Genomic DNA, 25,447 nt, shown 5'->3' with positions numbered 1-25,447 from the left:
CCGATACTATTTTTGTTATTATTTCTAAACACTAACCATTTATTGCTATTTTTTAAAACTATAACTATTTATGTCACATCTTTTTAAACATAGACTATTTATGTGTTTTTTACACAGGGACAATTTATGTTGATTTTATTAAACTATTTCTTAATAGCAATGTGTCTGCTTGAATTGAACTATTTCTGTTAATTTTTTTCTTAATGGAACATTTTTGTAAATCTTTTATACATGCTACATTTTTGTTACTTGTGTTCAAAACCGTACCTATACGAAAGGACAATTTTTGTTACATTTTTGTTACTTGTGTTCAAAATTTCATTTTAATTGTAAAATTATACAAAACTTACATTTAAAGATAATTTATAATTTAGAAAAAAAAATTAATGAATTTGGTGCAAGGGCAAAATGGTCATAAGAAAAATTAAAAGCCGAATAGTTGGATTTTAAGAAATCAGGGACTAAAAAAGTTAAGAAGCATAAAATTTGCTAACCCATTTCTTTTCGGACCAAACCCAAAGAAAAATTGTTAAGCTAAAGGACCATAAGTGTAAAACTAACAATCAAATGCTTTTAATGTGATTATTAGAAATGAATGCAAAGTTGTATACTTGCACATATAATGATATTCCCCCACAATCCGAAGTTAATTTCGGTAGGTTTCTTCTTCGATCCTCTCATGGCTTGTGAAACATGAAGTCTTTTTTTGTATGCAGGAGGTGATCAGTCTTTTTAAGACGTAATTTGTTTTAGGGAGGGAATAGGATGAGAGAGGTTGTCTTGTGATGAGCCATGTTGTGTTCCCCCTCTTTATCCATTCTTCAATGGCCTTTCTTTCATACGTTTGACCAGTTGCTAGGGTTACTGGATCACTAAAGATATGGCTAGTTATGGGACACACAGAATCTTTTGGTGGCCTTGATTGTGTATAAGATTGGGGAGAACCAAAGTTTGGACTTCCGTTACCATATTCTCCATGGAAGCTGAAATTTTCAAAAAAGAAATACAAATTTAGGACAAAAACAACAATACTCAATTCCCATATAAAAAAAATGACTCATAATTACCTTTTATCTGATGCTGAGTCTTCTTATTTGCATTACTGGAACTTCGCCCATGACCAACTTTTGTCCAAACTCTTTTCTTATGTTCCTAAGCATTAAAGCAACAATTAGTAAGCCATCAATTTAGAAACATTTTTGTAAGCCACAACTTTAAGATAAACTCTAGATTCATTACCTGAGTCTGCTGAGCTACTACTGAGATCATGGTGCGCTAATGACCATTTTACCCTTACACTCCTAAAAACAAATTTTACAATATTCATCAATGTTAAGTCAATCTTTTAACGTGAGAGTAGTCAGGAGGATAAAGAATGGTAAGTAGTTAAAAAGTTAGTGTCTTAATAGATTAAGCCAAGTTTTTTGACTTAACCCATTAAGTCATTATGTCAAATTTGAATAAGAAGAGATAGAAAAAAGGTAAGAAACTAACCTGTATGCTTCTCTTGAATTCTTATTAGGCTTTAGAACTGGTGAGAACCCTACACTTTTAGGCAAAATGGGTCACATAATCTGGAATTTTGCGACTCACCTCATGCAAAGGAGTCATAGGTTGCCCTATTAATTATCATTTTTTTCATTTTGGTACTCCCTATATACTATTGGTTTTATAAGTTGTTAACAGGGGAAAATGGTCAATAAACTAAACAGAAATAGATACAGGTGAGGGGCAAAATGGTCCGTAAAATGTCAATAAACTGTCAACAGGGGCAATTTATTAATACTAAAGGATTGGCATAAAAGTAAAACTACTAGAAACCACATCGTTATTTAAGCTTCTGTTCCTAATTCTACCTTACTCACTTTCTATGTTTTTATTTATTAAATCAAGTATCGCTTTTTTGAGTATTAAAATTAACACGAATTTAATAGTACTACCAATAACTAATCTCTTATTATTAATTAAATAAGATCTCATAGAACTAATAATATTATTATACAACTTGATATAACATCTTTATAACAACATTAACTAAAAAAAATTAGGTACAAGAAATTAAAATATATGAAAAATTATTTTTTGTGAAAAGATTGTATAGTATTACGTTAGATAACAAAAGATATGCAAATGACACTTTAGGTCCCTGTAGTTTTAATATTCCGGAATTATATTTTTAGTCCCTGTAGCTTTAAATTTTAGGAATTACACTTTTGGTCACTATGAAAGTGGGAAATAAGCAAAAGACACTTTTGGTTTCTATAGTTTTAGTTTTCCAGAATTATATTCTTGGTCCCTAAAGTTTTTAGTTTGCGGGAATTACATTTCTGGTCCTTGTAGTTTATTTTTACAAAATTACATTTTTAGTCCCTGTAGTTTTTAATTTGCAAAAGTTAAATTTCTGGTCCCTGAAGTTTTAAATTTATGGAATTACAATTTTGGTCACTATGAAAGAGGGAAATAAGCAAGACACTTTTGGTCCCTATAGTTATAGTTTTCCAAAATTATCTTTTTGGTCCCTGAAGCTTTTAGTTTGCAGGAATTACAATTCTTGTCCCTGTAGTTTTAATTTTCCAAAATTACATTTTTAGTCGCTACAGTTTTTGGAATATGTTTGCATAGTTATAATAAAAATAAGTATTTCATATTGTATAATTGTAGTTTCCAAGGATGCTTTTAGTAATGTGGATATGATTACATTATCTAATTTCTAAATAGTAGTTATATATTTGGTTGTAGCTATTCATTATGTCAACACGTAGTGATAGAGACTGGATGTACAAAAGGTTAGATCATGGGTATCTTAGCACAACATATCATGCATCCGTCAAAGGATTTCTGGATGTTGCTTTTTCTAATGAAGCAACCGTTGATGGGGATTATATTAGATGTCCTTGTTTTAAATGCAAGAACATGTATTATAAAACAAGAGGTGATGTAGAGCTTCACTTGTTACAAAATGGTTTCACTCCTAATTACACAACTTGGTGGGCACATGGTGAAAGAAATACGATATCTCAGCATGAGGAAGAATCTTCTAATCCAATGCAGGATCCGATGGAAGATGATGATGATGATGTTAATGGGTGTACACAAATGTTGATGGATGTAATGGAGGAACGCCCGAATCCAACTGCCAAGGGGTTCTATGATATGTTGGAAGACGCTGATGAACCTTTGTGGGATGGATGTGAAAATTATTCAAAATTACAAGCTGCAACAGAGTTGTTGCATTGGAAGTCAGAATACAATATATCTGAGGCTGCTTATGATCACATATTTCCTATAATTAAGCGGATGCTACCCAAAGGTGAGAAGCTAGTTGAGAACTTCTATGAGACAAAGAAGCTTTTGAAAATAGTTAGACTCCCAGAAAAAAAAATTCATGCTTGCAAAAACCATTGCATGATATTCTATGGGGCAGATTCGGATTTGACTAAGTGTCGAGTGTGTGATCATGATCGGTACAAGAGTGGCAGACTGCCATATCTGGTTATGAGGTACTTGCCGATTGCTCCTAGACTCCAAAGGTTGTATTTGACAAAAAAGATGGCAAAGCAAATGACATGGCACTATGAACATCAAATAGAACCGGGTTTGATGGTCCATCCAAGTGATGGGGAGGCTTGGAAGCATTTCGACTTAATGCATCAAGAATTTTCAAGTGAACCACGTAATGTTCGCCTTGGGCTATGCACCAATGGGTTCAGTCCAAATAACTCAAATACAACCCCGTATTCATGTTGGCCTGTTTTCCTTTCAATTTATAACTTGCCTCCTTGGATGTGCTTAAAAGAACCATATGTTCAGTTAAGCATAGTTATTCCTGGAAAAAAGAGCCCAGGTTAAAATATAGATGTGTTTCTCAGGCCGCTAATTGACGAGTTAAAGATGCTATATACAGACGGTGTTGTCACTTATGATGCTTCGACTAAATGCAATTTCACAATGAAAGCTATACTTCTTTGGACAGTTAGTGACTTTCCGGCTTATGCAATGTTATCGGGATGGAGCACACATGGCAAGTTAGCATGTCCGTATTGTATGGGTGAGTCGAGGTTGTTTCGGTTACACCATGGTAGTAAACCATGTTGGTTTGACTGCCATCGAAAATTTTTACCTGAACAACACACTTATAGGGGTGACAAAACAGGATTTCTGGCTAATAAGGTTGAGAGATCTAGCCCCCCACCAATATTAACCAGTGATCAGATTTAGGAGCAAGTACGACACTTTCCAACTGTTTATGAAGGCAAACCTTTTAGAGCGAAGAATGCAAAATTGCCTGGTTTCGGGATTACTCATAATTGGGTTAAGAGGAGCATCTTTTGGGAGCTACCATATTAGCGGAAGTTGTTAATACGACATAACCTTGATCCCATGCACATTGAGACAAATGTTTTTGAAAATCTTTTCAACACCGTGATGGACACTCCGAAAAGCAAAGACAACATGAATGCAAGAAAAGATATAGAAATGTATTGCAATCGAGTGCAATGGCATACATGGAAGAAGGGAAATAAGGATATAAAAAAGAGAGCATCGTTTGCTTTGAGCAAAGAACAAGTAGCTAAAATATGTCAATGGTTGATTAAACTTAAATTCCCAGACGGATACGCCTCAAACTTGGGGGGGGGGGGGGGGTGCGTTAATGTAGATGATAATAGCTTTTACAAATTCAAGAGTCACGAGTGCCATGTATTTCTTCAAAGATGGTTGCCTATTTCTCTAAGAGGTATGGTGCCAAATTCAACATGGGATGCAATTACAGAGTTGTGTACATTCTTTCGTGTAATATGTTCAAGGGTGTTACGCGTAGATGACTTACAACGCTTGCAAACTACTATTGTTGAAACCATTTGCAAGTTGGAAAAAATATTTCCACCTGGATTCTTTGATTCAATGGAGCATCTTGTTATCCACTTAGCTCGAGAAGCTATGCTTGGTGGTCCGGTTCAATATAGGTGGATGTATCTTTATGAAAGGTATATTTTTTACCATACAAAATATTCTATCATAAAACCTATGGAATTTCTAATAAGTCTTTTCCAACATCTTTTTAGGAAGTTGGGATCAATGAAAAGAAAGATAAAAAACCATGCGAAGGTTGAGGGGTCCATTGTTGAGGCTTACATGATTGGAGAAATATTGACTTTTTGCTCACAATACTTTTTGCCTACAATTGAAACCCGGTTGAATCGTGAGTCGCGTAATTTTGCCCCAGAAATTCCTAGTTATACCATGGTCGACTCTCGATTAAGCATTTTCAAAGTTCCATCTCGAAGATTATTCGAAAAAAGTGGACAACGGAGGCCTTTTATAGATGATGAGATGCGTATTGCTCATAATTACATCTTGATCAATTGTGTTGAGGTTCTACCTTTTTTAAGGTATGTCAAGTTATCTATTTTTCCTTGATATCGTGAATCTCTAAAATGTTTGTTATTTTTTAAGGTTGTTTGAAAATTATGTGATCCAAAGCCAACCTGATATGGATGATGGAGCATTTGAAAGGTTTAGGGATCAACATTTTGCTAAGTGGTTTAAAGATCATGTGAGTATGATACTAGAAAATTTTGTGTTACCAAAGTGTCTTCCCCCGTGAATTAGTTAACAAATGAATTTATCAATGTAGGTTTTTCAACAATCAAATGATATCAGTCAACATCTGAAATGCCTTGCACGAGGACCATTACGACATGTTAGGTCCTATAAAGGATACTTTGTCAATGGTTACAAGTTTCATACTGAAAAATATGGTGATGGACGGGTCACACACAATAGTGGTGTATGTGTAAGAGGGACTTGTTACAATGAGACTGAGTGTGACTATTATGGGTTGTTGGATGAGGTCTTAGAAGTAGAATATCAAGGCATAGGGCGTTGCATCGTAGTATTGTTCAAGTGTATATGGTTTAACCCTACTGAAGGGGTACGTGTGGATCGAAAGCATAATTTGGTTGATATTAAATACAAATCAAGGCTAAGAAATGAAGATCCGTTTATCCTAGCGTCATAAGCAGAACAAGTGTATTATGCACCATATCCCGCAATGAAGGATTTGAAAGATTGGTGGGCTGTCGTCAAGACGAAACCAAGGGGTGTATATGATCTACGACAATGTGTTATTGAAGAAGATGACGATGAGTATGAAGAGGACCAATTCTTTCAAGAAAGTGAAGCAATTTTACCTTCTACAAGTAGTGGTGCAAATGAGGTGGCAGGACCCCTTTCTCATGTAATTGAAGGAGAAATAGAAGAAGTTAATGACAATGACATTGAGAGAGAAGAGGATGAAGAAGTTGATGATAACTTGGATGATTCATCCCAAGATGATATTGAAGATGAAGAAAACATATGTGATGATAATTCTGATGATGAGTAATTACTAAAAATGTGGAATGAAACAATGTATTTGGAACTATATATTGTCTAATGGACCTTATCAATAACTTTTTAGCTAAAATGATCGTTTTCTTTTTCTATATACATTGCACTTTCATTTATTTGTGTATTATAGCATGTTACCTTCTCTTACTTCTAAAATTTTCTATTATAATACATACTTGTTCTAACCAATAGTTTATTAATTCTTGATTTTAAGGGTTATGTTTTGACTAATGGCGCCACGAGGAGCCCGTGGTGGTGGTCGTAGTGGTAGTCACATTGGTGGTCGTGATGCTGGAGATAGAAATGCATCTCAATCACACAATAATGCAGAAAGTCATCCTTCTTCTTCTTCAGTTAGAGGATCAAACATCTTGGAACAAGTTCCAAGTAACCCATCAAAAAGGAAGTTCATTGAAGTCGATTCTGAAAAGGAGTACTAATGTTAATTTTACAATTGTTTACGAAAATGAATTTACTTGTTAATGATAATACTAATGCTAATTTTTTAATTATTTAGTTTTTGCAAGATTTACGGATCAGATTTCAGTGATCAGAGCCATCGCATGTATACTGAAGACGATGTTTGACGGCCCATGGACCTCATGGAAGAAGGTTGACAAAGAACATCGTGATGCAATGTGGGAACACTTCAAGGTTTGTACTTATTATTTTTATGATTTATCAAAGTAAAACTTGGTGTAAAATGGAAAAGATAACTGTATGCGTGATCTACATGTAGGGTTTGTATGTCTGGCCCGAAGCGATTGATGTTCTTGCTCGCAAGGTATGCGAAGACTGTATGAAGAAACGATTTCCTGACATAATGCGAAGAGCACGTGAAGAATCTTTAAAACTTGCCAAAGCTGCAAATGTGAATGCCTCACTAGAAGGTGATTTAAATTTGCTAAAGGACTATCACCCAAATTGGATAAAAAAGGAGTATTGGGAAAAAATGATTAATGAAGTGTGGACCACATCCAAATGGAAACGTTTATCACAATCAGGTAAAAATAACAAAAATAAATTAGAAGATGGCTCTGTTTCCAAACATACAGGGGGATCTATATCTATTCGTCAACATAAGAAAAGAATGGTAAGATGTTTGCATCTCACCTTAGTTTCCACTTAGACTATTGAGTTTTTGTTTTGTTTTTTAATGTATTACTAATGGATTTTGTAGCAAGCAACACTTAAACGCCCTCCTACAGGAGTTGAACTTTATGCAAGGTTGCACACTAAACGGTCTACTCAGGAGTACATTACACCAAAGGCAGCTAAAGTTAAGGTATTTTCAATTCTTTTTTAGGAAACAAAACTTCCTACTATAAAGCAACAAATTGACAGAAAACAAATCTTTCGTGAGTAGTAATCAACTTACAAAAGAAAAGAAACAAATTATTATCTCTAAATGTTTTATCCTCTGCCTAGTTGTAATTAAGTATTTTGTAAGTAGTAATCAACTTTATAAAAGGTTTGAGTATTAATTAATAGGAGGCTTATGAAGTGGTTCATTCCATTCCTTAATTATGAATTTAATGGAATGGAATGAACCATTCTATTCCTTATTTCATGTTTTTGTTGTTTCATATTTTTTTTGCTATAATAGGAGGCTTATGAACGTGCTATGGTGGCTAAGTTTGGTGATGATACTAGTTGCCACCCCCTCTTGGATAATGAAACATGGTGTGATGTTTCCGGAGGAGTCAAGAAAGGAAGAATATATGGATTCGGATCTGTGTCTGATCCAGTGAGCTTTTTGGAAGGAACGTCTAGTACAATAACATCCCAAAAGGTACTTTATAAAAATTTCCTATCATATCATTGTACTTACAAAGTTTCCTATCATGGCATTGTACTTACAAAGTTTCCTATCATGGTATTGTACTTACAAAGTTTCCTATCATGGCATTGTACTTACAAAGTTTCCTATCATGGCATTGTACTTTAGGTTGTCTATGAACGTGTACGAAATGAGATGCGTGGGGAAATGGATGCTAAAGCTGCAGAAATGGAAGCTAAACATCAACAAATGCGTGAGGAAATGGATGCGAAAGCTGCAGCAATAGATGTCAAACAACAACAAATTGATGCAAAATATGAAGCAATGGAGAAGATGTATGCAGCCTTGCAAAATATGATGAGAAATTGAAAATTAGAGGTAATATGATGTTAACCATTAGTATTTGATGTTTTTGCATGACTTGTTAACCTTTTGTATTTGATACTTTTGATTGTTTTGAATAATATTTTATAGGAATGTGAACCGAAGATGATTGGATGGACATGAAATGAAGAGAGCATCTAAAATGTTATTTTGAAATTATGTTTTGTGAAAACTCATTTCCCGATGCATACTTTGGATTTCTTGGTGCTAAAATGTTATTTTGAAGTTAAACCTTTGGGAGTTTGATGTTATATGGATAGTTTTGGTTTTGGATGTTTTTTGAATGATACTTTGGTAAACTTTGATAGTTTTGGTATTGTAATGTTTGGTTGCATTGTTATTTGATGTTTTTTAGTATAAAAATTTGATGATTGTAGTATTTTTTTTCTTTTAGAATCATAATAAAAAAACTGATATTACAAGTTCGCGTCGGATTGGTGAGAATAAAAAAAGTATTTTAATGCATCAATTTTGCGAGGGATTAGCTACGGAAAAATATCATGTCTAAAGTTTGTGACGGATCAGCGACGAAACAAAAAAAAAATTAATGTATAAATTTTGCAAGGGATTAGCTATGGGAAAAAATCATGTCTAAATTTTGCGACAGATTAGTGACGAAAAAAAAAATCAATATATGAATTTTGCAAGGGATTTGCTACGGAAAAAAATTGATCACTGAAATTTTGCACTAGAAAAGCGACAGAATGACTTTATCAAATTTTGTCGCTAATGCCCTGAGTAAATGTGTTGAGTGACATTTAGCGACGGATATTCTGTCGCTACATTTGTCGCAATGAAAAACCTCTTCGTCGCTAAAACCCTCGCTGAGAAATTAGCCACTTATAAATTACCTATGGAGTGAGTCCGTCGCTGATCCATCGCAAACAACATTTAGCGACGGAATAGCGACGGATACTTCCGTCTCTAAAACTCATGTTTCTAGTAGTGTACGTTAATATACACCAATATCTATGTCACCAATATCTATGTCATATAATAACTTATATCAACGAACCCATATTTAGAACCCCACATATTTAAATAATTAAAGTGAAAAGTAACAGTGACAAGATTAATTTGATCAACATTGATAATCAAGCAACTAAAACTCGCCTTATACTTTGATGAGAACATGATAAGTACCCAAATATCTTTTTTAGATAACATTTTATCTTTATCTGTAACTAACTAACAAACCAATAAAATCAAATAATAAGATAAATCATAAACAACACAATTATGCATAATTTGCAATGAGTTCTGGTCAATAACAACTATGCTTTCAATAATCTTGCTTAAACTTTCCATTGACAATATGATAATTTTATTATGGTGTTGTTTCTTTTATTCTAACTATGAATGCTATATTTAATCTTCTCCCATTATCACTCATACAAGTTATAGATAGTATATTGTTTATCTAAAAATTTCAAAATCCATATGAATTTCCAGAAACAGAGGACAAATAGTGACATATGATTCCATCTTTTGTTCTTTGCTACCAATAGCCTCACTAATACAAAAGCATCATCATAGACTTTGGAGTGATTCCATTACTCATCCAAATCATTAAGTGTGGAATCGTTTTAATAATACATGATCCAAACTATATTTAAAGCACCGCTGTTTGATTTTATTTTTGTATGGAAGGAACATTGCCATGACACAAGCAACAAATATGCTGATTACAACAATAATCAGTGCCAATTTCAGCAAAAAAAAAACAATGCAAATTTTAGCAATAAGAAGTATTCCAAGGTTGTTCTTCTATTTCGGAAGGCCATTCAAAGCAATCTCATGATCCAAGCAAAAAAAAAAGCAAAGTTAAAAGATCAAGTAACTAACCCGAATAGAATTTTGTATTTAGAAATCTGTTATAATCAGAAATTCGTATTTAGATAGATTGAAGATGAAAGTTCAAATTGTATTTAATAAACCTAGTCAAGTTGGAATACAAGATAAAGCTTGAAAAATCTTTGATAACCCGAAACTTTTTCCGTTATACTTAACCAATTTCTATTAATAAAAATTTGAATTTTTATTGGATTTCCGTCAAATTCTTGGTTTGGAAAAATTATATACGAGTCGGAACCAAAATCGTGCGAAAAACCCGAAATGTCTCGAAAATCTAACAATTTTTGGCCTAAGTGAGTGTACGGCCGCACACCGATGTGCGACTGCACACCCGTGTACGGCCACACACCCACTTACAGTTGGTGCCAGGTGGACCCCACCACTGACCATACCCCAATCCTATAAATACGGGATCCCCACCCTCGTTTGAACATTCTTGACTGAAAACTCTCTCATTCTCTCTCTAGAATCCCTGACCGTACACCCTAAAAACACCTTTATTCTTCCATAAAACATCGAAAAACACCATTGGGGATTCATTTCTGAGCATCTAGGACACGTATTCACCGATTCCAACACTCTTGTTCTTGAGTGTACGGCCGTACACCTTCAAGCTCGTTGACCGTACACTCATCCACCGCCGTACACCTTCAAAGGCCGTACACCCTTTAAGGCAATATACAGTTCACGGTCGTAAACTCCCTTTCACGGTCGTACACACTCCTTAAGTGGTACGTTAGGCTAAAAACCCGATTTCCTCGATTCAATCAAGTCCCGGTAACATTCCTTAACCGAAAGCAAGTGTTTTTCCAACACTTTATTTAATGAGATCGCTAATTTAGATACATATATCTATTTAACTGTTATTAGGATTCCATTAAGTGCCATGTACAACAACTCGATGGTCTTCGTTTCCAGTTCATTGATTCGACGCTTGGACACAACTAACTGTGATTTCATACCCCTATATTTTCCGAGTTTTTAATGTTTTCAGGGGGGGGGGGGAGGGATACAAGTAAAAGCACAAGTAATATTGTGTTTAAAAATATAATTTGGTTTATTATATTTTCCTATCATTAGTATACACTGAATATAGAACTTACTAAACATGATGAACATAGTTACTACTAGATATGTGTAACACCCAAAATTTTCAAAATAATTTTTCACATTTTATAAAACACATTTTCATTCATAATCGTTATAAAAACACCATTGTATCACATAGTTAAAACATAACATCACATCTCAAGATCAAAATATAAAAACTCCTCGTGTGTGTAATGATCAAGCTGGCGCCTTCCCGTGATCCTCACTAGTATGTGAAACACATAACACAACACTATAAACATAAATGCTTAGTGAGTTCCCCAAAATACCACACACAACACATATTAGCCATGCGAGGATATAACTCTGTTTGACCCTCTGGTTAATGTGTCTCAGTGGGACCCTCCCGTCCCATAACTCTGTGGGGCCTCTGGCCCTAACATTGTGGACCTTCCGGTCCTAACTCTGTAAACTCTGTAACACACATAGGATAAAGCACATAGAAATCAAATCATGCAAGAACATACAAGTACTATGTCTCATAACTCTAATTACCACTCTAGGTAAAGTATAGTGAGAAGACTCACCTCGGGTAACTCGGTAAACCTCGAACTCTGAAATACTACACTAGCCTTCGCCTATTCACAAAATAGTTACTCTAATTAATACAACTTCTAAAGGCTAGGCCAGCCCTTCTCTATAAATCCTGTAAGAAGGGTAAAAGACCATCTTACCCCGTTAGTGACTCATAAGTCCAACCACTGACTAAACCCTAATAGTTAACAAAGTCAACGGTCAGCATTGACCGGACTCGCCGAGTTCACTAGGGTGAGTCGGCGAGTACACGCCTGCCCTCTTCGCCCTTGGTCCCCTCTTGACTCGCTGAGTCAATCCTATACTCCCCAGGTCATCACAGGTCGCGAGTCTCGGGGCAACCCGACTCGACTCGTCGAGTCTCTTATGGACTCGGCGAGTTTCTCCCATGAAAACTCTCAAAAGATCTCTTGAGGCTAGACCTGCTTCACCAAATAGTAGATCCATCCTTCTAACACTCAAAAGTCACGTAAAGGTGCAACCTTTACGTGTATGCAACCCATATCAAGCCTCAAATGGAGAAATAACTCTAGAAATGGCAACCTAGTCTCCAATTGCTTACTTGCTTGCAAAAAGCTAGAGGGTAGTGACTCTATGGACCTCTCAAGGCCCATATCTGATATCATCAACACAAAGGAGACCTCATACTCCCTAGATCTCATAAAAAGGGGAGATAAAAACCCTAAAATCATGGAATCTATCATATCAACACGAAATAGAAGGAATTTTACCTCCAAAGGTGAACTCTCAAGATGAACAGCTCCAAACCAAGCTTCGTTCTCGCTTTAGATGGATCCTCTCTTCTTTATCTAGCAAAATCACCCAAAAAATGAAGATTATAAGCCCTTTCTTGCACTCAAGCCTTTCCTCTCTCTCTCTCTCTCTCTCTCTAGGGTTTCTCTGGAACAAGGTAGCCGCAAATGACAGCCATAAGGGCTTTTAAATAGGGCACAAGCCCCGAAAATTAGGGCTTCATTTAACAGCGCGGACTCGCCGAGTCCACGCATGGACTCGCCGAGTGCACTCATTAATCCAGGATGGGAATGTGCGATTCCACTCGGCGAGTCTGAGCGCCTACTTGCCGAGTCCCTCTATAAAATTTAACGAAAATACTTAAAACAAGATACCTGGGAATCCAGATGTTACAATTGTTGGAATAGTGTCTAAGGCTGTAACTATATTTGGCAAGTATTTCTGGTTGAGCATGGTCCTTTTGGGTTGCCTTTACCATAGCAACTTAACAGGATGATTTATAATGAAAGAAGAAATATTATTAATATATTATGAGAATAATATAAGGAATAATAATATTGTTATTTGATTAATATAAGTCATAAATTAATTAGGAATTAATTTGGTGACTTCAAGAGGTTAATTGAATAAAGGGGCATAAACTATCAAATGTGTGATAGTTGTATTTTGGGCTATGAATCTTTATGGATAAGAGGGTGGACGATTTTAGGATTTGGAGAAACCTAGAAATCGTCCAAGGCCTAGTCTATAGGGATCATTGGATTGCTTAGGACCTAAGTTATTCAATTAGGGTTTAAGGTGTAACCCTAGTAGGTCATAGTATATATAGACCCATTAGGTGGAGGAAATCGGAACTCATGCTTCTCAAGAAACCCTAGAGCCAATTTTCTCACCCTTCTCTCTCTCTCTCTCTATTATCATCCTCTTGCTAGTTGGTGTTTGTAAGCCATTAGAGGAGTGACAATTGTGACTCTAAGCTCCAAAGACAAGAAGATTCAAGCAAGCAATTCAAGATATTCCTTTAGATCTGTTTTCATATGTTATGATTTGAATGTTTACACTAGATCTATCAATAAAAGTCTTGGATACATTGCATGTTCAATTAGAGAAACCTAGATCCAAGCATTAGGGTTTGCATGTGCACATAGTAAAGTTGTTATGGCTCAAACCCATCAGTGGTATCAGAGCCTTGATTGGTTTCTATTGAATTGATGCATTGGTTGATTGCTTGTTGATTGCAAAATTCGATTTTTGTCCATCTGCCTGATGAAATCGGCGAGTTCCATAGTGGACTCAGCGAGTAGGCCTCAACTCGGCGAGTCCATTGTGGTACTCGGCGAGTTCGAGCGTCAGATGGAGCTAGTTTCGGAATTTCTTGTTGTTTTTCTTATGGAAACTTGCCTTAATCTTTATGGGTCAAGAAAATTCGAATTTTAACATATATGTGAGTATATTCTTGACCTAACAAAATATATTTGCATATTAGTTGAATAATAATTTCCTTATATGATATTAATTGATTATTTTAATTAAATTGGTAAATTGTTTTGCAAGAAACATTTAATAAATCAAATATGGATAATTATGAGATTAAATGGTTAATTTAAATTATTTGTTATTTGATCCCTTATGTTTTGAAAAGATTAAAACTAATCCTCATGTTTTGAAATTTAGTTTTGTGATTAAAAGTTTAATTTGGACAATTTAAATTTCAAACCCTAGAATTTTACAAAGTTTAAAATTCAACCCTATACTAATATAATATTACAAGACTAATATATATATATATATATATATATATATATATATATATATATATATATAATTAAGATGCTAGTCTTACTGTTAGTAGGCCTCATTCACGAAGCCGGTCTATAAGGTGGGTATAAGGTTACTGCCTATAAAATGGCGCTTAATGGGTGTACACTCACACCCACCGCTTGCTTGATCAGTGGAGGGTCGTTAGTCGAACGGGTAGGATAGGGCAACCTTATCTCCTTATTAAAAGTATAATATTAAAATACAAAGTAACTACATGTTTTTCAAATTCCCAATCCTAGTTACTTTAGGAAAAGTGAATTGATGCAAACCCACGAAATTACACTTTGCACCCTTGCTAAGAATTTAGTGGAGCTTGTGTGGTTTACCGTCACACTAATTGGTTCTAAGCAGAGGTGGCAAAGGGTGATTCATTGTTTATCATAATTCGGTGGAGCGTGTGTGGTTTACCGGCACATCGAATAGGTGATTGTATCAATGAAGGCACCGTGTAGATTTGCATGGTTATTCACACCCACTTTGTGATCCTCGGCATCCCAGTCACAAACGAGAGGGGAATATTGAGATTTAAACATGCCATTGAAAAGTTCAATGAATCTCATCGAAATCTAGGAATTCTAAATGCATTTAAAACTTAAGGTTATGTTTTGTGGTGGAGAATTAGTGAATCGTCATTCACTTACCTTTAAATTGTTTGCATGTTGGATTACGGCATCCCTTTTCTAATATGTAAATAATGTTGTTGGATCCTAGCCCTAATTTTTCATATTGGGTGATAATTAGGGATTCAATTCTAATCAAACTTTGCCCTTTTCTACTTGTATATGTCGAACGCAAACAACGCTGCTGCTAGCTCGTTCACGTTAATGAGCCTTTGCCAAAAGGTGACTTTCGATGGAACGAACTTTAGTGAATGGATAAGATACATTCGCACGATTGCTCGCTACGAGGACAAGGAGTATGTCCTTGACGAGAAGCTCGAAAAGATCAATCCAGAAATCGCTACTCTGGCTGAAATGACTGTCTTTGAGACTCATGAGCGTGATGCAACGAAGGTTCATTGCATCATGATAGCCACAATGAACACCGAATTCCAAAAGTCCTATGAGGACATGTATCCGTACGAGATGCATCAAGACTTATTGGAGAGATACCATCAAAACGTGAGGCAGGAACGTTACGAGATCTTCACAAACATGATCACTACTAAAATGGGTAATGGAGAATCTCTAACCGTTCACTTGCAAAAGATGCAAAGGTATGTCGATCCTCTTCGCAAGTTGAATGTCGACTTTAGGGAAGACTTGCCTATCGACATGGTCCTTCACTCTTTTCCTCCATGTTACAACCAATTTAGGATGACCTACCACATGAACAAGGAAGAGGTCACCCTAAGCAAGCTCCAAGGGCTCCTAAGGGTTGCTGAGAGCAACCTTAAGGACAAGTCTGTTGCACAAACTCCCAATCCACCCGCTGCTCCTGTTTTGGCTATAGGGTAGGGAAGGGGCAAAAAGAGGAAGGCTCCGTCAAAGAGCCACCGCAAGGGAAAGTCCCGAGATGGTTCCTCTTCTAGTGGGACCAAGGTTGATCCTGCTAAACCCAACCCTAACCCGAAGTAGGCAGAGTGCCACCATTTCCACAAAATAGGGCATTGGAAGAGAAGCTGCCCAGAATATTTGCAAGCCATCAAGGATGGAAAGATCAAGCCGTCTTTTGCAAGTATTTACACAATTAAATCTAATGATTCATCTCATGCTATTTCTTGGGTTCTTGATACCGGGTGTGGTTACCACATTTGTTCTGAATTGCAGGGACTAAGAAGAAATAGGGATGTGGAGCATGGAAGCATAAATCTTATCATGGGAAACAGAAGATCGTCGCCTGTCACCAAGATTGGAATGTATTCTTTAGTGCTTAGTAATGGATTAAGTTTAGATTTGAATAATTGTTGCTACTCGCCAGATGTGGCAAGAAACATCATTTCATTTCATGGTTTGTTTAGACAGGGATTTAGATATTCGTTTAATAATGAGAATGGTTCGATTTATGCTTATCTAAATGGTGTTTTATATTTTGAAGCAATGCCTTGTAATGGAATTTATGAGACTGTTATGATTGTAGATAACCTAGGAAATGATGTTCTATGCATGGATTCTTCCAATAGTATGGATAAAGCATGTTTGTGGCATTGTCGTCTTGGACATGTCAACAAGAAGCGCATAGCCCAACTCGAAAAAGATGGAGTGTTGGAGTCATTCGACCTTAGGGAAGATGACACATGTGAATCTTGTTTGCTTGGAAAGATGACCAAGTCACCCTTCATTGGTACTTGTGAGAGGGGTGAGGGTTTATTGGATCTCATACATACCGATGTATGTGGACCCTTTAGATCCACCACAAAGGATGCGAACCGCTTCTATGTGACTTTCACCGATGATTATAGTCGATATGGGTATATTTACTTGATCAAGCACAAGTCAGAAACGTTTGAAAAGTTTAAAGAATTCAAACATGAAGTGGAGAATCAATTGGGCAGGAAAATCAAGATGCTTCGATCCGATCGAGGAGGAGAGTACCTAAGTCTTGAATTCCACGACTATCTCAAAGAATGCGGAATAGTTTCGCAATTGACGCCACCTAGGACACCATAGTTGAATGGTGTGGTAGAAAGGCGTAATCGAACCTTATTAGACATGGTTCGTTCTATGATGAGTCGTGCTTCACTACCTATCTCATTCTGGGGGTATGCCTTACAGACTGCCGCCCATATCCTTAACCGAGTCCCTACTAAGAAGGTTGCCAAAACACCTCATGAGATGTGGACAGGGAAAGCTCCCTCGTTCGCACATATCAAGGTTTGGGGTTGCGAGGCTTTCGTAAGACGAGATACTCACGACAAGCTCGAACCTCATAGTGAGCGATGTATTTTCATCGGCTACCCGCAGAAATCCTTTGGATATCTCTTCTATAGACCGAATGACAATGTTGTCTTCGTTGCGAGGAGAGGGGTTTTCCGAGAGCGAGAAATCATAAGCCAACGAGACAGTGGGAGGCAGATCGAACTTGAAGAGATTCAGGAATCGAGTGATGAAGAAACCTCTACAGCTGGCGCTCAACCTGAGGAGGGAACTCCGGTTGAACCAATTGACGAGTCCTTACCTCTTAGACGTTCCGAAAGAGTTAGAGTTTAACCCCAGTTTTATGGTTTTCATATTACTACCGAAGGGGACACGTATATTAGTGATGGTACACTAATAAATCTAGATGAACCTAATAGCTATAAGGAAGCCATGACAGGCCCGGAGTCTGAAAAATGGAAAGAGGCAATGGACAGCGAGATTCAATCCATGTATGACAACCAAGTTTGGAATTTGGTTGATAATGTGCTCGGACGTAAGGCCGTTGGGTGCAAATGGATCTTCAAGAAGAAGACCGACGTGGATGGGAATGTACACACATATAAGGCGCGATTGGTTGCGAAGGGCTTTACTCAAACTCTGGGAGTTGACTATGATGAGACCTTCTCACCAGTTGCAAAAATAAAGTCTATTAGGGTGATGCTAGAGATAGCTACATTTCATGATTATGAGATATGGCAGATGGATGTCAAGACCGCTTTCGTTAATGAGAAGTTGGCTGAGGATGTTTACATGGCTCAACCAGAGGGTTTTGTCGATACGAAGCATCCAAATAGAGTGTGCAAGCTTAAGAAGTCCATTTATGGGCTTAAGCAAGCGTCTCGCAGATGGAATCTTTGCTTTGATGAGAAAGTCAAAGAGTTTGGATTTGTACGAAGCGAAGATGAATCATGTGTATATGTCAAAGCCAATGGGAGTATAGTTAGCTTCCTCGTTTTGTATGTCGATGACATACTAATCATAGGAAACGACGTCCCGACACTGCAGGAGGTTAAGTCCTGGCTCGGGATCTGCTTCCATCTGAAGGACCTCGGAGAGGCTTCCTATATCTTGGGAATAAGGATAGTGAGAGAATGAAGTAAGAGACTAATAGGACTTAGCAGAACACTTAATTAGATAAAGTACTGAAACGTTTTAGTATGGAGAATTCAAAGAAGGGATAATTACCGATACAAAGTAATGCCAAGTTGAGTAAGACTCAAAGTCCGAGTACCTTACGCTTCCGCAGTTGGCTCAATCATGTATGCTATGACTTGTACTCGCCCTGATGTAGCCTTTGCTTTGAGCATGGTTAGTAGATATCAAGGGAACCCTGGCAGAGCCCATTGGATTACGGTCAAGAATATCCTTAAGTACCTTCGGAGGACTAAGGAATGGTTTTTAGTCCTCGGAGAGAGTGATGACTTAAAGGTGCGAGGGTATAGTGACGCCAGCTTTCAGACCGACAGGGACAACTACCGTTCGCAGTCGGGCTGAGTCTTTACCCTTAATGGAGGAGCAGTAACTTGGAAAAGTTCCAAGCAGGAAACCGTAGCTAATTCAACGTGAAAATCAAAGTACATTGCAGCAAGCGAAGCATCGAAAGAGGCAATATGGTTGAAGAACTTCATTGGTGATCTTGGAGTTGTACCTGCCATAATGGAGCCTATGTTAATTTTCTATGATAATGAAGGAGCGGTTTCCTTGACCAAGGAACCGAGGGATCATGGTAGGTCTCGTCATATCAACAAGAAATATCACTTTATTAGACATCGAGTAGAAGAAGAACATCTCGTGGTTAAGAGGATATCATCTGAAGATAACCTAGCAGATCCGCTTACGAAGGGACTGAGTAGGGTTAAGCACTTGTAGCATGCTAGGAGTATTGGGCTGAAGGATGATATTAGTTTAGATTAGATAGTTTTTAGAAACTTATAATAGATAAATGTAATTGACATTTGATGATTAAATAAAGGAGTATTATTTATATGTAAAGTTACTGTCTTATGTTAATTGTTTAACTATTGTTTCACTTTGCATGTTTTGACTTCCTGAATAATTAAGTTATTAAGAATAATCGAATTATTCGAATGGTCCACAATCGTTCATATGTTGGAAGTAGATATGAAAGAAGATTGTCATGAATTGGTATGTAGATTGTCTGAATGGTATTAGACATAGCAAAAGGTTGCTACAACGTTCATGAGTGCTTATGAACTAGTTTTGAGCATTGGAACAAACCCGCGTTTGTTGGAATCACTTTAAAGGTATATATGTATATTGTAAGTGATCACAAGATGATAATATCATATGGTCTTAAAACCTAGATATATGGTTTGTTATTTGTTAATTGGTTGTACATTGATGATGCGAAACTGCATCAGTAAATTGATGTTATAAAACGCATTATTCTGTATAATTGATTGGCGAATAAGTAAATGCATATAAGTCAAAGTTTATCTGTTACTTTTATCCTAAGAGGGTAAAAGCAATATCTCGGCCGCTCGATGATTTGATTTGACTTATGTGTTGGGCCCGGTCAGAACTAAATTGATGTGTTTGATTAAGTTCTATGTCGAATAAATCTGAGATCGAGAAACTAAATGCTGGACTATGATTGTGTCCGCATGATATCTGAACAGAGGACTGTACGATCCCTTATCTAAAGGACAGGACTGATAAGATCAGAGTTTGACAGCGTCTTTGAGAGCTACGATTGCTAATCGGATTGTGCTTGTGTTTATAGTTACTAGATTTATCCAAGTGGGAGACTGTTGGAATAGTGTCTAAGGCTGTAACTATATTTGGCAAGTATTCGACCTGGTTGAGCATGATCCTTTTGGGTTGCCTTCACCATAGCAACTTGACAGGATGATTTATAATGAGAGAAGAAATATTATTAATATATTATGAGAATAATATAAGGAATAATAATATTGTTATTTGATTAATATAAGTCATAAATTAATTAGGAATTAATTTGGTGACTTAAAGAGGTTAATTGAATAAAGGGACATAAACTGTCAAATGTGTGATAGTTGTATTTTGGGCTATGAATCTTTATGGATAAGAGGGTGGACGATTTTAAGGTTTAGAGAAACCTAGAAATCATCCAAGGCCTAGTCTATAGGGATCATTGGATTGCTTAGGGCCTAAGTTATTCAATTAGGGTTTAAGGTGTAACCCTAGTAGCTCATAGTATATATATAGACCCATTGGGTGGAGGAAATCGGAACTCATGCTTCTCAAGAAACCCTAGAGCCGATTTTCTCACCCTTCTCCCTCTCTATTATCATCCTCTTGCTAGTTGGTGTTTATAAGCCATTAGAGGAGTGACAATTGTGACTCTAAGCTCTAAAGACAAGAAGATTCAAGCAAGCAATTCAAGGTATTCCTTTAGATCTGATTTCATATGTTATGATTTGAATGTTTACACTAGATCTATCAATAAAAGTCTTGGATACATTGCATGTTCAATTAGAGAAAACTAGATCCAAGCATTAGGGTTTGCATGTGCACATAGGAAAGTTCTTATGGCTCAAACCCATCAAAAATTCTCCCCCACTAGAATCAGACTTCGCCCTCGAAGTCCTGCTTGATAAACAATTCCGGATGCTGCTCCCGCATCTTTGACTCCAGCTCCCAAGTCAGCTCGGACCCCTTCCGGTGCTGCCACTGGACCTGAAACAATGACACCTCATTGTTCCTCAGAATCTTAACCTTCTGGTCCAAGATCGCGATCGGCCTCTCAATATAATTAAGACCTGCATCCACCTGGATATCCTCCAATGGTACCACTGCCGACCCGTCGGCTATGCACCTCATTAGTTGACACACGTGGAAGGTATCATGAATCTGGCTCAACTCTGCAGGTATCTCTAATCGATATGCTACCCTGCCCACCCTCGCAGTAACCCTGAACGTTCCAATGTACCGGGGCCCCAACTTGCCCCTTTTCTTGAATCGGATCACTCCTTTCCAGGGAGACACTTTCAGGAGTACAAAATCTCCAACCTGGAACTAGAGCTCGGATCGACGCCTATCCGCGTAACTCTTCTGGCGACTTTGGGCCGTCAGCAATCTCTGTCTCACCTGCTGCATCTGCTCTGAAGTCTGGAGCACTATCTCAGTGTTTCCCATCACTCGCTGCCCTACCTCTCCCCGACAAATGGGAGTCTGACACCTCCTCCCATACAATAACTCAAAGGGAAGTCTGACAAACATGCTCGGCCAAAGGTAGATACGTATCCCAACTCCCTCCGAAGTCCAACAAAAATTCTCGAAGCATGTCCTCGAGCGTCTGAATCGTCCGCTCACTCTGACCGTCCGTCTGCGGGTGGTATGCGGTACTGAAATGCAGCCTAGTACCCAACTCCTCATGGAATTTCTTCTAGAACCTGGAAGTGAAACGCACATCTTGATCCGACACAATCGAGATTGGCACATCATGCCGCGATACCACCTCTCTCACATACACTTCTGCCAGCCTCTCTGCGGAAGAGTTCTCACTGATAGCAAGAAAATGAGCGCTCTTCGTCAGCCGGTCGACTATCACCCAAATTGCATCGACGCCTCTCACGGTCCTCGACAATTTGGTGATAAAATCCATGGAAATCTGTTCCCACTTCCGTTGGGGAACCTCAAGCGGCTGCAACTTTCCATGCGGACACTGGTGCTCAGCCTTAACCCTGCGACAGGTCAAGCACCTCTCTACAAACCAAGCCACATCCCTCTTCATACAGGGCCACCAATAATCTCTTTTCATGTCCAAATACATCCTAGTGGCCCCCGGATGGATCGAAAGTCTCGACCTGTGCACCTCTTCCATCAAAATAGCACGTGCCCCACCCTCAAATGGCACCCAAATCCGGCCCTAGAAGGTCATAAACCCCCGACTATCGGCAATGAACTCTGATATCTGCCCAATCACCCGTTGTCGCTTGCGGTTCTCCGGTCTCATGGCCTCCACCTGGGCCTCCCGAATGGTGTCCAACACCGGAGTCATCACTGTCAACCTCATACATACATCTCGCAAAGGGGCACTCTCTACCCTGCGACTCAAAGCATTGGCTACCACGTTAGCCTTGCCCGGGTGGTACAAGATCTCACACTCATAATCCTTTACCACGTCTAACCATCTCATCTGATGCATGTTCAGGTTGGGCTGATCCATCAGATACTTCAAGCTCTTGTGGTCAGTGTATATGGTACACCGAACCCCAAACAAATAGTGACGCCAGATCTTGAGGGTGAACACCACAGCCCCCAACTCCAGATCGTGCGTAGGATACCTCGTCTCATGAGGCTTCAGCTGCCTTGATGCGTATGCTATCACATGTCCCCTCTACATCAGCACCGCACCCAGTCCCGATATCGACGCGTCACAATATACCACAAAGTCCTCCATTCCCTCCGGAAGGGCCAACACTGGGGCTTCGCACATTCTCTGGCGAAGTGTCTCGAATGAGGCCTGTTGCTCCGGGCCACAACTGAAAGCCACGCCCTTCCGGGTCAACCTGGTGAGAGGAACCGCAATCCTGGAGAAATCCTGAATGAATCTCCAATAACATCCGGCCAACCCCAGGAAACTCCTGATCTCCGAAGGGGATCTCGGTACTTCCCAACTCATCACCTCCGCAATCTTGGCCGGATCAACCAATATCCCATTCTGGTTGAGGAGGTGCCCTAGAAAATGGACCTCTCGTAACCAGAAATCACACTTGGAGAATTTGGCGTAAAGCCTCTCCGATCTCAGAACTCCGAGGATCTCCCTCAAATGCTCCTTGTGCTGCTCTCTGGACCTCGAATACACCAATATATCATCAATGAACACAATCACCGAACAATCCAACATCGGCCTGCACACCCTGTTCATGAGATCCGTTAACGCCGCCTGTGCATTGGTGAGCTCGAAAGGCATCACCACGAACTCGTAATGCCCATAACGAGTCCTGAACGCTGTCTTTTGGATATCCTCATCATGCACCCTCATCTAATGATATCTAGACCTCAAATCAATCTTGGAGAACCAAGACGCTCCCTGCAACTGATCGAACAAATCATCGATCCTCGGTAAGGGGTAACGGTTCTTGACCGTCAGCTTGTTCAACTCCCGGTAATCAATGCACATCTGGTGTAAACCATCCTTTTTATTGACAAAAAGGATTGGTGCTCCCCACGGTGAGCTACTCGGCCGTATAAACCCCTTTCCCAACAGCTCCTGGAGCTGCGAGGATAACTCCTGCATCTCTGGAGGTGCAAGGCGATAGAGCGCCTTGGCGATAGGCGCCGCCCCCGGAACCAAATCGATACGGAATTCCACTTGCCTCTCGGGAGGTACACCCGGGAACTCCTCGGGGAAAACATCCGGGAACTCACTCACTATCGGGACCCCATCGACCGACCTTGGTCTCTCTGCACCTACCCTCGTATCTATCACATAAGCCACATACCCACTACAACCCTGCTATAGACTCTGCCTCACCCTCGCGGCTGAACAAAACGCCGACCCAGGACGGGTACCCTCGCCATGAACCGTAAGAACTCCCCCAGTAGGGTCTCGTATGGTCACCAGAGTCTTGTAACCAGAGTCTCCTGGAGGGAGAACGTGAGTTTGTGTATAGATCTATACATGAGTGACAATCCCGCACCTTGACTATTAGCTACACTCAACCTAGGGTGACAAACATCATTTTTCACGACGTACGTCCGAGTATGTCATAATGTTGATCGTCCATAGTATGGTTATAAGAATCCGGAGGTGAAACAACGACTCGTCCACATAATAATGTACTTGAAAAACAGTCAACAGGGTTAGTAACTATGTGATGACTTAGTATGTACATTAGGGTAATATGAAATTAACATCTAACTTGCAGTGGGAATGTGTGATCTCCGCCTCATTTACTGTTCCTTGTTTGGTTGTGGGCTTAGGGCAGAATCACCCAATCGACTGTATGTTCGATCTAAATTTCTATAACTCGTATGTAATGAGTAATCACAGAAGAGTATTAACAACACTTTCAGGATAAAGGACACTACGTTGTCAACTAGTTTTATTTATGTAGTAAGACTACTATACATTACTGGTGATAGCCAGGGTTTTTGTACAAAGGTTTTCAAACAGAACAATACTTAAACAACATAAGTATGGTAGATACTTGTACTCTACGATTTGGAACAGATAATTCAATAACGTATACCTAGGGAAAATATAGGATTTTCAGGATAAACATCAGTACTCTACAAACTAATGGTTCATTATTCAACTAACGAATATTCATTATTAATTCCATGACTCCTCAATTTATGCATCAGGGTTACGTATGAAGAATATATGATAGACTGTGGAATGTGTGGTTTCCGCCTCATTCCCTGTTCCTTGTTTGGTTGTGGGTTTAGGGCAGATCCACACAACTAACTGTCTATCCGATATTGGCTTATACGTAACTAGTATGAGCTAAGAAGTCATAGAAGGAATGGGTTAATCATACTTTACATAAGAAATATTGGATTTTCTTGAGGAACACTTTCAACAGATATCAAAGGACCAATACAGTTAACTTTGTAAGTATCTAGTGAGTACTTCAGGAATATGTACATTAGGATCAGACAACCAGTGGAATGTGTGGCCTCCGCCTCATTTCCTGTTCCTTGTTTGGTTGTGGGCTTGGGGCAGAACCACACAATCAATTGTTTGTTCGATCTGGATTGTATATGATTTGTATACACTAAATACTCGCAGGAAGAACTAGTAAGAATCATTTTTACTTAACATTTATTACATTAGAAAATGTAAGGTTTTCTGGAGAAACATAACGTACTTTTCGAAAGAACAAAGGACAGTTTTCCAAAACGAATACTTATGAACTCACCAGCTTTATACTGATACTGTTTCAAAACCTATTTGTATTCTCAGGACACTAATAGAGAGGTACACGCACCAGTTTCAAGAAGATGGAGCGTA

General features: G+C 38.4%; 1 protein-coding gene and 1 long non-coding RNA gene across 4 annotated transcripts; one reads left to right on the top strand and one right to left on the bottom strand.

The window, feature by feature from the left end:
- Positions 1-760: 760 nt before the first annotated feature.
- On the bottom strand, positions 761-9,503 carry LOC128127115 (uncharacterized). 2 transcript variants are annotated; one of them, XR_008225166.1, is made up of 5 exons: positions 9,406-9,503; positions 1,495-1,543; positions 1,240-1,301; positions 1,068-1,152; positions 761-983 (listed from the first exon to the last, which is right to left on the bottom strand). It is a non-coding gene; the product is annotated as an uncharacterized LOC128127115 (long non-coding RNA). The 2 variants fall into 2 exon arrangements; XR_008225167.1 differs by having other exon boundaries at positions 1,495-1,548; positions 9,406-9,483.
- LOC111880733 (uncharacterized) lies at positions 4,725-8,894 on the top strand. Of its 2 annotated transcripts, XM_052765482.1 has the most exons (9): positions 4,736-4,985; positions 5,064-5,390; positions 5,455-5,554; positions 5,636-6,823; positions 6,918-7,044; positions 7,130-7,483; positions 7,571-7,675; positions 7,997-8,548; positions 8,645-8,894. In XM_052765482.1, exons 4-8 carry the CDS (start codon positions 6,621-6,623, stop codon positions 8,336-8,338), a joined length of 1,131 nt encoding a protein of 376 aa, XP_052621442.1. In that variant the 5' UTR covers positions 4,736-4,985; positions 5,064-5,390; positions 5,455-5,554; positions 5,636-6,620; the 3' UTR covers positions 8,339-8,548; positions 8,645-8,894. The 2 variants fall into 2 exon arrangements, with proteins under 2 accessions (XP_052621441.1, XP_052621442.1); XM_052765481.1 differs by lacking the exons at positions 6,918-7,044; positions 7,130-7,483; positions 7,571-7,675; positions 7,997-8,548; positions 8,645-8,894 and having other exon boundaries at positions 4,725-5,390; positions 5,636-6,608.
- Positions 9,504-25,447: the final 15,944 nt, after the last annotated feature.

This window comes from Lactuca sativa, chromosome 7 (assembly GCF_002870075.4).
Source record: "Lactuca sativa cultivar Salinas chromosome 7, Lsat_Salinas_v11, whole genome shotgun sequence".
NCBI lineage: Eukaryota > Viridiplantae > Streptophyta > Magnoliopsida > Asterales > Asteraceae > Lactuca > Lactuca sativa.
Note: the sequence above shows the minus strand (reverse complement) of the source record. Positions and strands in the feature narration are given on the sequence as shown.